This window comes from Tiliqua scincoides, chromosome 10, assembly GCF_035046505.1.
Source record: "Tiliqua scincoides isolate rTilSci1 chromosome 10, rTilSci1.hap2, whole genome shotgun sequence".
Classification (NCBI taxonomy): domain Eukaryota; kingdom Metazoa; phylum Chordata; class Lepidosauria; order Squamata; family Scincidae; genus Tiliqua; species Tiliqua scincoides.
This window is the reverse complement of record NC_089830.1, coordinates 3415875-3429621: the sequence shown is the minus strand read 5'-3', so window position 1 is coordinate 3429621 and position 13747 is coordinate 3415875. Positions and strand designations below refer to the sequence as shown.

Below are 13747 nucleotides of genomic sequence, written 5' to 3'. Positions count from 1 at the left end.
TTTTGTTGTGTCCTCAGTGGTGGCAGATATTTAAGGAAGCGATCTGGCAGGCTTTGTGAGGCTCTTAGACATCTTCAAGGAAGTGTACCATTTTTTTTGTCTGGTATTTTTTGTCTGGTACACCATTGCTTCCTCACACCCCAGAATCTTTAGCAACTGCTTTTTCTCATGGTTGGCAACCTTCAGTCTCGAAAGAAGCCTACAGCACCTGGTATTCCCAGGTGGTCTCCCATCCAAGTACTAACCAGGCCTGACCCTGCTTAGCTTCCGAGATCAGACAAGATCAGGCATGTGCAGGTAACAGTTGCTGCCGTAACAGTTTTTCTCAACCGTTCCCTTTTTTTGCAGGTGGACTTTGAGGTGACGATTCCAGGGGAAGGCAAAGACCGGATCTTCAAGGTCTCCATCAAGTGGATGGCGATTGTGAGCTGGAGGATGCTCCATGAGGCTCTGGTGAGCGGGCAAATCCCGGTTCCCCTCGAATCTGTCCAGGCCCTGGATGTTGCCATGAGGCATCTGGCCTCCATGAGGTAAGCCTGTTTCTCCCCTAGGGCTCTGCTGGTGAAGGAGGGAGTGAAAAGCCGAAATGTGCAACGTGACTCCCTCCTTCTACTTCTATGGTCTTTGCCTCTTGTGATGTCAATACCTGCCCAGAAGACTCTACCGGGTTCTGCAACTGTTTCCAGGGCAACTGTCTGTAGTAACAAATGTTTGGGTAGTGAGGCTAGTTTTTGTTGGGGTTGTCTGTCCTCCATCTTCTGTTCTCACTTCAGCCAGAGTTCTGCTCCCAAATCATCCCATCTCTCATTGATCTGATCATGTCATGCTCTTCCTTAAGCCCCTGACAGTGAAGTGATTTCCTATCGGCTCCCCAATCTAGCATCTGCTCCTTGAGAACCCTCCATGTTGTAGTGCCCTCTTTCCTCTCTGCTCCTGGGTCTCTTGCCTTGGCTTATCCAGCTCCACCACCTTCAGCTTCTTGCCCTTGATGCTCCCCTCCTTCATCACCGCCTTCCATCATCTTCTCTGCCTTAACTTCTAACCCCCAATCACCTGTAGTCCACTGAAGCAAAGCCTGAATATCTGTGTGTGAAATAATGGCTTGTTCTGCTACCACTCCCATGTGTCTGTTTCCATACTGTGAGCTCTGCCTGGGATGTGTCTTCTCTTCCGTTGTAAAACAGCAGGTGCACACTGATGGCACTCTATAAATATACTTGTGTTTGTCCTGTGTTGTTCTAAGCAGGTACGGTTCTGTTGTTGAACATTGTGGGTTACTGTGTCAGAAAGAGACTTGATAAAAATGTCTAAAAACAACTCAGGGCATATCAACTCCTCCTTCCTACAAGGGTTTTACATTCATTTAGCCATCACAGCCACCTCCAGAGAATCCTTGGAGCTTTCCCAGAACTTTATTTCCCAAAATTCCTGATGGAGGAGGTAGAAGGAATAGAAGTTATATGCATGAACTGGTTCCTTCCATATAATTCGACCTGTCATCAGAAGGGGGACCATCTTAACTATGCCCCCATTGAAGGAGGTGAGGGGGAGGCAATAAGGAATAGGGCCTTCTCAGCGGTGGCACCCCAATTGTGGAGTTCCTTCCCACTGGAATGAAGAACTTCTCACTCCTTTGAGACCTTCCGGCAGGGCCTTAAGACCTTTTTATTTTGGATGGCATTCAATAGCTAATTTGATGGGCTGGTGCAATTTTTAACTGTTTTAGGTGATCCACTGAGCTTTGCTTTGTATTTATCATTGTTAACTATTTTAATGAATGTTTTATTTAATGCTTTAATTGGTTTAATATTTTATTACTGTTTTTTATATTGTAAGTTGCTTTGATTGCCCTTATTGGGAGAAAGGCAGGATATAAATTCTTTAAATAAATAAAATGAGTGTGAATTTGAAGAGGAGGTGACAAGAACTAGACAGTGTTTGCTAGAGATGGAAAATGAGGCCTGGGGAAATTCTTCTGTGCCTTCTCTAGATTAATGTGTTGGTTTCTCAGCCTTTGTGTCTTGGACTAATGTTCCTCAACTTATTTCATCTTCCCAGGTACACCCCGGTGGGCCGTTCCTTCTTCTCTCCCCCAGAAGGATATTATCACCCGCTGGGAGGCGGTCGGGAGGTCTGGTTTGGCTTCCATCAGTCTGTCAGACCTGCCATGTGGAAGATGATGCTGAATATTGATGGTAACATCATGTTCACAGATATCATGCCTCTACAAATTCATGGCAGTTTGGTCCACCCATAAAACCACAAGAGACAGTGCACCTCTCGTTGCCAGTTAACTGCAGGACAACTAGGGGGAGGGCCTCTGCCCTCATGCCCTACTTGGAAGCTCCGTAGAGCAGCAATTTTCAACCGGTGTGCCAATGAATGGTCCGCAGGTGTTCTGTGGGAGTTTGGAGCACAGTGGTTGTAAATCGCTGAAAAACTCTTCCAGGTTCTGCTTCTAGGGCAACTGTCTGTAGTAATGAATTATCTGTCCCTCTTCCTCTGTGGTTGGCAACCTTCAGTCTCGAAAGACTATGGTATAAGCCTACAGCACCCGGTATTCCCAGGCGGTCTCCCATCCAAGTACTAACCAGGCCTGACCCTGCTTAGCTTCCAAGATCATGGTATAAGCCTACAACACCCGGTATTCCCAGGCGCTCTCCCATCCAAGTGCTAACCAGGCCTGACCCTGCTTAGCTTCCGAGATCATGGTATAAGCCTACAGCGCCCGGTATTCCCAGGCGGTCTCCTATCCAAGTACTAACCAGGCCTGACCCTGCTTAGCTTCCGAGATCATGGTATAAGCCTACAGCACCCGGTATTCCCAGGCGCTCTCCCATCCAAGTACTAACTAGGCCTGACCCTGCTTAGCTTCCGAGATCATGGTATAAGCCTACAGCACCCGGTATTCCCAGGCGCTCTCCCATCCAAGTACTAACTAGGCCTGACCCTGCTTAGCTTCCAAGATCAGACGAGATCCCAGCAGAGGAAGAGGGTCAGACAATTCGTTACTACAGATGGTTGTCCTAGAAGTAGAACTCAGAAGAGTCTTCCAGAAGTGACATCACAAGAGATGAAGACCATAGAGGAGAGTGTTCAGTGAGAAGAAAAATATTGAAAATTGCTGTCTTGGAGGCATCTCACTTGCCGCTGTTGGGAGCTGGATACTGGGTAGATTTGAGCCCCACTTGCATATTTTGTATGTGTTAAAAAAATTGCAAAGAGGTTGAACCCATTCAGGGAATCTAAGGGAAAGTTACAATAGAGATATGTCCTGGATTAACCATTGGTCTAAGTTAGTCCTCAGTCTGAAGCAAAGAACCTCAGTCAAATTTCAGTTTTAATTATTGTGTTGTTTATTGGTTAGTTTCGGAGCAAAGGATCTTTGGCCAGATCAGTTGACGGCTTCACATTCAGAAGTTTGTATTTTAACCTACGGACCACAGTGTCCAGGGCTGAATCTGCCTTGATTCTACAGGAGTTATAGAAAAGCTCTAGTGTGTCCCGTTGGGCTTTAAATTCAACTTCCTGAGAGTTTTTTTTTCATTTATTGTTTAAAGGGGAGGCTTCCTGATCTCATCACTGCAAAGATACGGTTGAAAATGTGTGGGCAATTCCTGCTAAAATCTCAGGAGCCAGTGGGTAGCCTGAATAAGATTTCCAGAGGTTAAAAGAGTGGAGCTTCATGGATCTGCTCCACATAGTCAGCCTCACTCACTCCCACCCACCCACTTGAAGCAGAATCACTCCTGTGCAGAATTTCAGAAATCTTGCACATAGGTTTAGTTTGTATAACTTGCTCAGACTAAAGAGCTTTGCTTTTTTTAAAAAAAAATTGTTTTGTTGTCATGGAATCCAGGCTATTTTGGTGCAGAATTTTGATTATTTTGAATGCATAAAGTGCCTAGCCCTGACCCTCTCCCCAGGGCTCAGGACTTGCACTGAAATGCCATAAACATAAGATGGTGTTTATCCCAATTTGCTGGCTGCCATCCTAAACCTTCTAGGAAATGAGCCCCGCTGAACTTTGTGAGACCTGATTTAAGATTTGGGCTGAAAACCTCCTTACTAAAGTAGAACTATGGGTGGAAAAACTAGAGAAAAAAGTCTTCAGACCCGTTTGTATAATCCCCAAGCCAAGGAAGGCCAGCTTTCTAGCTTCTGGTACCCTTAATTTGCAGAGGCGCCATAGCTCCTATGGTGGGCATCTGCTTTGCATTCAGAAGGTTCAAACCCTGGCTGCATCACCAGGTAGAGTTGAGAAGGTCCTTTGCCAAACTCCTTGGGGAGCTGCTGTCAACCAATGAAAACTCTGAGCTAGATGGACCAATGATGTGACTCAGCAGGTCCTCACAGGTTTATAATAGCTCTCTAGAGGAGGGAATTCTAGAGGATAGAATGCCTATACCTTTAACCATTGACGAATTGTGCCAGGTGCAGCTTTTCCATGTTGAGCTTCCATGTTGAGCTGCACCTGCCAAAATTTCCTCTTCTACACAATGGTTAAAGGTAGAGGAACTCTGTCCCCCATTGTATCTGGTAACCCCAAATATTGGCCAGTGCCAATACTGTCCGTGGGCCTTCAAGTGTGTTCAGGGGAAAAAAAATCATACCAAATATTATAGGTTGCCTAGCTGCAGGAATGGGGATCCTTGTTACCAAGTTGTAGATGCATGCCCACCTACCTGTAGGTGCACCTGCCTGCTCATCACTGTGTTTTTGGTGCCTGGAGAGGTGGAAGGAATGCTGTTCTTTCTTGAGCTTTCCTGAGCTCTTCCCCTTGATCCACTGCAGTGTCCGCAACCGCGTTCTACAAGGCCCAGCCCGTCATCGAGTTCATGTGCGAGGTGTTGGATATCCGGAACATTGATGAGCAGCCCAAGCCCCTGACTGACTCGCAGAGAGTGCGCTTCACCAAGGAGATCAAAGGTAGTCAAGGGTGGAGTGTCGTATACTTCGTCACACTCCCAGGGTTTTGGGGTGCTCAGAGTTGTTGGTTCTGAACCCTAGAGCCCTCAAAGATCCCTGTTCAGTAGTACTGCCACCACCCTGTAAGAGCCAGTGTCTCAGTCCAGGGATACTGAGACCCTCTAGGCTTAACTATATCAAAGTCTCAGTCCTCAAGTTACTAGTCCACAATGAGGATTTTTGGTAGCTTGCTGAACGGCTAGGCAGGATTCTGAACTTTTGTCCCCAACAGACAATGAACCAACGTGGTAAAAGGATTTTTACTTTATTAAATACATAGGTTACAAAAAGTTACAAAAGGCAGCAAATGCTAGAGGCATAAAAACTTCTAGGAAACATATCAGCATAAAATAATAAAGCTAACTGGCTATCTCTATTATTTCCTAACTCTCACCTGGGTCAGCTTCTTTTGTAGATCCTCAGCCCCAGTTACCTATGGGCCACATGGTCCGGGCGGGGCAGTATATGCACCCACCACCTATCTCACCAAGAGACAAGGAACAAAGACCCTGTCCTATGGAAGTGGGACTGGATGCTCCTCCTCTCAGCTCTTCCCTCCCCCCTGAAGATCTACAGCTGCATTCCATCCTTGATGGGCGTCTTTCTGGCTGCCTAGGTGCTACATTATCACCTTCCATTGAGTTGTAAATTCCTAGCAGCTAGGACTGCAAGCCCCTTGCAGGCCCCTTCTGTGTCACTGGGTTACTTTGGTTCAGGCTTTGCAATGCGACTAGGCCTGAACTGCACATATTCATGACATGGAGGCTTTTGAAAGCCACACATTTTCCCTGCAGAGTTTCTTTTGATAATGAAGTTTGACCGGTGAAAAACAGGAAGGGGCTAGACCTAGATACAGGTACCCCAGCCGCTGGGATGCATCCTGCGCATGGTCAGTCTGGTCTCTCACGTTTCTGTCGTTGGCATCTTGATAATCTCTGCTTTTGTTTAAAGCTGTAACCAAGTTTCTAGTCCTTTGAAACCTGCCAGCAGTGCTTGGTGGGCAGCCTGGAGCCCACGGAGCAGTGTGGCATCCAGGGTAGAGCATATAGCTTTGGATAGGGTTGTTCAGTGAAGGCTCAACCTGCAGAGTTGTAGAATGGTGACGTTGTCCCTTCGTCTCAGAAGGGGTGCAGTGAGGAGACTTGACCTGCCTGGGGAGGGCCTGCAGGAATGTCTGCCTATGACCCTGCAAAGAAGAGAGAGGCATGTTGGAACTGAGACACAGATTTTTAAAATATTGAGTAAAAATACAAGTAATTGCAGAAAAGGGGAAAATAACCTTTGTGCCCCATGTAAGAGGGGCCAGGATCCTGAGGGCTCTGGCTAAACCAGCTGTATCTGAAGCAGATGTATCTGTATCTATTGGAATAATCACTATAGGATTTGTGCCCATGATATGTTATCTAAACTGGAATATATTAATGGTCAAGGTCAATGAGAAGGGGTGGAATGTACGGACAGAGTGCCTCACCTTGTAGATTTGAGCCTGTGTGTTCTTTCACTAGGGTTGAAAGTGGAGGTAACTCACTGTGGGCAAATGAAGAGGAAATACCGAGTGTGCAACGTGACTCGGCGACCAGCAAGTCACCAGACGTAAGTCGGGCAACTGCTGTTCTACGGAGCCTTTTTTGTGGCGGACTCGTGTGGGTTGCCCTGGGAGAAGAAGGCTGGGCTGTTGGGAAACTTACTGTGACTGGAATTAGTGAATATGAAAAGGGCTGTAGTGGAGACCATGTTACTCCCCACTTGCAATGGGTTCCTTAGGAGCTTATTGGAGGCTACCCTGCCTTCTTGGTCTGCTTGCACCTGTGACTTCCAGTGCTGTTTCCTCTGTCTGAATTAACCCACCCCCAGCTCTCCGGGTCAGATTACGTCTATGCATTCATTGCTTGATGGTCTGCAAATGGAGTCACTGCAGATCAGATCTGGGGCAGGACTTCCACGTCACCGCAAACAGAGTTGCATGTGTGAACCATCCTTAGTCAAGTCTTGACAATCTCTTGCCAATCCCAGATGGCAGTTTTCAGCCAATCCCTAACTTGGCAGTTTTCCACTGCTGTACCTCAGCACACTGGTGTGCTGTGAAAGGTCCACAGGTGTGCCACGGGAGTTTGAAAACTGCTGAAATGCTCCTCCAGGTTCTGTGGCTCTAGAACAACTGTCTGTAGTAACAAACTGTCCATCCCTCTTCCTCCACTGACTCTGAAGACAATTCATCAGTACAGATAGTTGCCCTCGAAACAGAGCCACAGAACCCGGACGAGTCTCTTGGAAGCCAGAAATGACATCCCAGGAGACCATAGAGAAGTAGACCATAAAGATCAGTGTGCTGTAAGAAGAAAAAGGTTGAAAATTGCTGCCCTTTTTTCTTGAAATCCAATCCTACTTTAGGGCCACCTTACCTATTCTTCCACCTGAAGTCTGGCATGCATGTCACTCCCAAATAGTTGTTCTCTCTAGTCTAAGAATTGTCAGTTCTCAGAGGTACTGCTGACCTCTTTGTCTTGCTCCCTGAGTACTTTTTTGGGATGAAATTCCCCATTCCTACAGTTGGAGGATGGCCAGTCCAGAGCTGCAACTCATGCAGAAGCACAAGAGGCAATCTCCAGTTAAGGCAGCTAATTCCCTTTCATCTTTGCGTTAGGAAAAAGGGAATCCTCCAGTCAGCCTTGATGCCTAGGCGAGGACTGACTTGCCAGTGGAGACTGGTTGGAAAGAAGCGAGGCTGGAGCAGGGGAAAGTGCAGCCTTTGTGTTTAAAGGAGCCCTTGTTTCATTCCTTGGGACTGTAGCTTTGTGTGAACAGGGTGCCAGAGAGCCTTGGGCTGGGAAAGACTCCTGTCTAAAGCCCAGAGAGCCGTTGCCAGTCAGCGCCAGACAGTCCTGAGCTTGGTGGATGGAGGGTTTGACTTGGTAGGCAGCTGTGAATGTTCATAGATCTCCTGAGTGTCTTGGTGCATGTACTTCAAGCATGCTGATCCTTGGTGTTCCCCCACCCCCAGTTGTGTCCTCAAGCTCACCAAGTGGCTGCTGTCTCCTTCTGCCCAACAGGTTCCCCTTGCAGCTGGAGAGCGGGCAGACAGTAGAGTGCACGGTGGCGCAATACTTCAAACAGAAGTACAACCTCCAGCTGAAGTATCCCCACCTACCGTGTCTGCAGGTTGGCCAGGAGCAGAAGCACACGTATCTGCCCCTGGAGGTGAAAAACTGCTGTGGGAATGGGGGGTTTCTGTGTGTGGGGGGGAAGGTCTTCATGCAGCAGTGTGTGTCTGGTGGTGGATGCGGATGTCGAGTACATGAATGTTGCCTCTCCGTGTGGTGTCTCTGGGCCTTTCCTTGCACTGCCTGTGGCTGATCTGGCCAGCTTGTTGGCTTTTAAACTGCCCTCATCCATTCCCTTTGGCTCAGAGTGGCCTATCAAGTGTGTTGAAATCTCTCCCCTCTTTCTTGGGGCCAACTTGAGGGCTCCTCCTTTCCTCCCCAGTGGCAACCAGCCAGCAAGCACAGTGTGGTGTCCTACCCCTTCAAGGTGGAGGGGAGGCAGGACTGAGAGGATGTGGCTGCAGTGCAAACTGTGTTTTGGGAGGTTGAAGGAGAGAGGAGGGGATGCAAGGTGACGCGTAGGGGTCGTGCTGCCCAGGGGAGAACAAACAGGTTTGTGGGAGACTGACTGGGTTCACCTCAGATGGGGGCAACTTGCCCAAAGCAGCCCCTCCAAAACTGGGAGGTGAGGATTGGGGTCCCTCGCTGAGAACCTCTAGTCCTGGTGATTGTGCAGGCCTTTGCCCTCCAAATAAAATGGCTGTGGAGGCTCAGCTAAGGTTGGGTCGCAACCCCCCTGACGAAGGTCTTGGCCCTTGGCAAGCAGGGATGCGGCAGGCTGGTTTGCCCAGCCGTCCTGGGATAGTGGTGACGATTGGCCTTTTAGCCATGGAACCGACTGGGCGGCTCCAGCTGGGCTGGTAGAGTCCACGGGGATTGAACCCCTGGTCTTTTCAACCACAAGACCACTGCAGTTGTGTGTTGTGACTCTTTGACAAGTCTTTCCCTGGCTGCGGTCAAGTAGAGTCGATGAGTGCACCAAACTCTTGATGCCATCAGTCACTCTGTGACTGTGATTCTCTGGAGAGGCCTGGATTCATGTTTCTCTGCCACTGGAGGCAAAGCGGGGCCTTCTCTTTGGTGACACCAGCGTTGAAACTTTCTTGTCAAAGGAGGTGCAGCTGGAGATGGCATTTTTCAAGAAGGTTTCTCAGAACCTTTTTTGTGCCTCCAGTGTTTTGGCCATTCCTCTCCTCTTTTCCATGTTTCCTCTTTGCTTCGCTCCCCTCTTCCTTCTCCAGCCCAGAAACTGGGAGTAGGAGCAGTGGAGGTGAGCAAGTGCTCTCTGCCAACTTGCTGCATAAGGCCACACCTCAGTGGGCTTTGCGGATTGGCCTGCCCTTTTCTTGCTATAAGCACTCTACAGGTGTCTTAATTGTACCAAATTTTAAATAGCATAAACATTAAGAATTGAAATTCAGTTTCATTGGACTGAGGAGGGGAGGGTTTCAGTCTCGAAAGACTCTGGTATCACGCTCTGAATGGTGGTTCTGGAACAGCGTCTAGTGTGGCTGAAAAGGCCAATTCGGGAGTGACAATCCCTTCCACACCGGGAGCAAGTGCAGTCTGTCCCTGGTCTGTCTCCTTGGTTGTGGGCCTTCCTTCTTTGCCTCTTTGCCTCAGACTGTTGGCCAAGTGTCTCTTCAAACTGGGAAAGGCCATGCTGCACAGCCTGCCTCCAAGCGGGACGCTCAGAGGCCAGGGTTTCCCACAGGGGTGTCTGTTAAATCCAAAGGCGCTGAAGTCAGCGGAGGTACTGATGCGCAAAATGTATGTGACTAGTTTTTAACGAAGCAGACTGTCTGTTGTTTCTGAAGTCTGTTAAATTGCTGAATTTAAAATTGGTAAAAAAAAAAATGTAATTAGATATTATTTAAAACGCACTCCTTTTGCCAGGTGTGTAACATTGTGGCTGGCCAGCGGTGCATCAAGAAACTCACGGACAATCAGACCTCCACAATGATCAAGGCAACAGCGAGGTCTGCCCCGGATAGGCAAGAGGAGATCAGCCGGCTGGTAGGTGCCTCTTTGTCCCTCTGCTCCAGGGCTTGTGAAGCCCTTTTGCAAATACAGTTTGAGTATCCATAAATCTGAAATGCTCCACAATCCGAAGCTTTTTGAGCACAGAAGTGATGACACAAGCGTCAGGAAATGGTTGAATTTACATGGTACTGATTAGCAGAGTAAGGAATGATGGTGATGCCCTCCACATGGTTGCCAGAGATAGTGACACTTTTGCTTTCTGATGGTTCGGTGTGCACAAACTTTGTTTCTCGCACAAAATTGTTCAAAATATTGTGCAAAATTATTTTCAGGCTATGTGTATAAAGTGTATCTGTTGGCAACCTTCAGTCTCGAAAGACTCTGGTATCGCGCTCTGCGTCTAGTGTGGCTGAAAAGGCCGATTCGGGAGTGACAATCCCTTCCGCACCGGGAGCAAGTGCAGTCTGTCCCTGGTCTGTCTCCCTGGCCGTGGGCCTTCCTTCTTTGCTTCTTTGCCTCAGTCTGCTGGCAAAGTGTCTCTTCCAACTGGGAAAGGCCATGCTGCACAGCCTGCCTCCAAGCGGGCCGCTCAGAGGCCAGGGTTTCCCACCTGTTGAGGTCCACTCCTAAGGCCTTCAGATCCCTCTTGCAGATGTCCTTGTATCGCAGCTGTGGTCTACCTATAGGGCGCTTTCCTTGCACGAGTTCTCCATAGAGGAGATCCTTTGGGATCCGGCCATCATCCATTCTCACGACATGACCGAGCCAACGCAGGCGTCTCTGTTTCAGCAGTGCATACATGCTAGGGATTCCAGCTCGCTCCAGGACTGTGTTGTTTGGAACTTTGTCCTGCCAGGTGATGCCGAGGATGCATCAGAGGCAGCGCATGTGGAAAGTGTATAAAGTGTATATGAAACTTCAATTCCTGTTTAGACTCTGGTCCTGTCCCTGAGGTAGTTCATTATGCAACCAAACATGTGCAAAAATTCCAGATGGGGACTACTACCAAGGCTGAGAGGGTGTGTTTTGCCTAAGACCACATTGTGGGAGTTCATGGCAGAGATGAGAATTGAGCTGAGGAAGTCCTTATTGCCAAGTTCAGTGTGCCAACCTCTGTGGTTACGCCACACCAGGTCTCGTACAAGAAAGGCACCACTACTCAGCACCAGCTCAAACTATGCAAGACTGCGCATAGGACCTGCAGTTTTTCCCTCCGAAGAATAACTTTGTTATCTGTCCATGCGTAGGCTAGAGCACCGATTTTCAGCCAGTGTGCAGTGGCACATTGGTGTGCTGCAAATGGTCCACAGGTGTGCTGCCGGAGTTTAGAGGAGGGGCATTTATTCTTAGGGCCATTGGGGGGTGTGAGCTGGCAATGCAGTGTGCCTTGTCCAAAAACTGATGGTGTTCCTTGGCCATTTTGGGCATGAGATGAAAAAAGTTGCTGGGCTAGAGAGCCTAGTTTGTTTGGAATGATTTATCAGTCCCCTGTCTTTTCAGATGAAGAATGCCAGTTACAATCTAGACCCCTACATCCAGGAATTTGGCATCAAGGTGAAGGATGACATGACGGAAGTGACGGGGCGGGTCTTGCCAGCTCCCATCTTGCAGTATGGAGGTCGGGTAAGCTGCAGAAGGCCATCTTGGTGCGGTCCCCCTTGGTTGGGTGTGCACGGAATTGGGGTCTGCTCAGTTAGGGTGCTGCTTTAGACTAGCCGTTCTCAACCTTTTTTTTTTTTGGCTTTGGCCCCTTAGGAGGTCTTCTCAGCTTCTCCCTGTCAAATAAGGGTACAACATGAACAGATAAACAGAAAACTATTTATTATTGAACGCCAAGAAAATTTGAACATTCGTATGTTCCAGGGGGCCACAGGGCTCCTGTGGGGAATGCCTGGTTTTAGATGTGCTGAGCATTGGATCTTTGGCAGGCCTGAAATAGCAAACCGTTCTTCGGAACCCAGGGCCAAATTTTGTTTTCAAAGTTTCTCACGTGTAGTTTAAAGCGATTGTGTGAGAATAAATACACATCCTGTCCTTGTGTGGATCTCTGACTTCTATAGCCTACCTCCCCCCCTAAATTGCCCTAAATGCCAGTCTTCTCAGCCATGCTTGAAACACCTGACCTGTTGGCAACCTTCAGTCTCGAAAGACTCTGGTATCATACTCTGAAAGGTGGTTCTGGCACAGCGTCTAGTGTGGCTGAAAAGGCCGATTCGGGAGTGACAATCCCTTCCACACTGGGAGCAAGTGCAGTCTGTCCCTGGTCTGTCTCCCTAGCTATGAGCCTTCCTTCTTTGCCTCTCTGCCTCAGTCTGTTGGCCAAGTGTCTCTTCAAACTGGGAAAGGCCATGCTGCACAGCCTGCCTCCAAGCGGGCCGCTCAGAGGCCAGGGTTTCCCACTTGTTGAGGTCCACTCCTAAGGCCTTCAGATCCCTCTTGCAGATGTCCTGCAATGTCCAGATGTTCAATATGCTTGAAACATATTGAAACAAATAGCATATTTGTGAGGCCATTCACATTCTCTGTGTACAAATGGAGAACTGCAGCTGGGGAAAAGAAACACCAAACTTTTTTTTTGTCTGGAGAGGTCTTGCCCAAGTCGGTCTTGAACCTGGGTGGTCTTAGCCTCTCCCTTCCTTCCAGGACTTGACTGATTGGCTCCCAAGCGGAGCCGACCGGTCAGAACCCATCGGTGGCTTCTGTGGGTCAGGCCATCTCCAGTCTTGGGCAATGCACTGTTTTGATGCTTTGATGCACTGTTTTGATGGGGCTTTGATGTTTTGATGGGGCTGTTTGCTGCCTGTGGCCTATGCCAAGCAATCAAACCTGCTCCCTTGGGCCTGTGCTTGCTGCCTCCCCCTCTCGTTTCTGTCAGCCCAGTTCTCTTCTTGCCGTCCTTTCTCGTCCTCTGCTGCCACGTCGTGGAGTGGCACAAGATCTCCAGGTGCCTGAGGTGGATCACCGAGGGCGGACTCCCCTTTATTTAGCGGGATGCAGTGGCAGTGCTGTCTTTCTAACCTGGGGACTCACTAGGCCTGAAGCCCCCACTGGATTGAAAAGGAGCAGAAGTGGAGGAGAGCAGAGTGGTGGGGAGGCTCTCAACCACTTTTCTGTCCTCCATTTCTTTTCCTGCTCCATTTCCCTTTTATCAAACCCAGTGGGTGGGGGGAGGGGGGAGGAGTACCCCCTCATAATCCACTGCTGAAGGTGACCGTCATGGCACACATTGTAAGAGCCATTTTCTTGACCTGACTGGTCAGGCTCCTAAAATGGTTTCTTGTGAGAATGTGTGTGAGAGAGAACGTGTGGAGAGTTGGCGGATGTGGTATATTCTTAAAAACCGTTTTTTTCCCCCCCCACAGAACCGGGCCATCGCCACCCCCAACCAAGGGGTGTGGGACATGAGGGGAAAGCAGTTCTACAATGGCATTGAGATCAAAGTCTGGGCCATTGCCTGCTTTGCGCCTCAGAAGCAGTGCAGGGAAGAGGTCCTGAAGTAAGTTGGGGGGGGCTGTCGGGGGATGCAGGGACCTGGAACCGACTCTGTCAGAGTTGTGTTTGGGAGAGGGAGGGGGACCCAGGTCTCGGACTGGGCTGGGGGAAGCTTTTTGACAGTAGACCTTGGTCCACTGCCAGCACGGCTGCGACTGCTGTCACTTTGTCTAGACTTGCCAAGGGTGTCGTCTTGTCTGGGA

At 49.0% G+C, this 13747-nt stretch overlaps 1 protein-coding gene and 1 pseudogene across 1 annotated transcript in view; one reads left to right on the top strand and one right to left on the bottom strand.

Moving 5' to 3' along the window:
* Positions 1–13747, top strand: part of LOC136661710 (protein argonaute-1) — a 56118-nt gene that overhangs the window by 29334 nt on the left and 13037 nt on the right. The window contains exons 4-11 of the mRNA XM_066639086.1: positions 349–530; positions 2059–2195; positions 4795–4929; positions 6474–6561; positions 8019–8166; positions 9966–10085; positions 11553–11675; positions 13415–13548. Coding sequence (XP_066495183.1) covers positions 349–530; positions 2059–2195; positions 4795–4929; positions 6474–6561; positions 8019–8166; positions 9966–10085; positions 11553–11675; positions 13415–13548 — 1067 coding nt within the window. The remainder of the gene's footprint in view (positions 1–348; positions 531–2058; positions 2196–4794; positions 4930–6473; positions 6562–8018; positions 8167–9965; positions 10086–11552; positions 11676–13414; positions 13549–13747) is intronic.
* On the bottom strand, positions 197–315 carry LOC136661926 (5S ribosomal RNA; annotated as a pseudogene).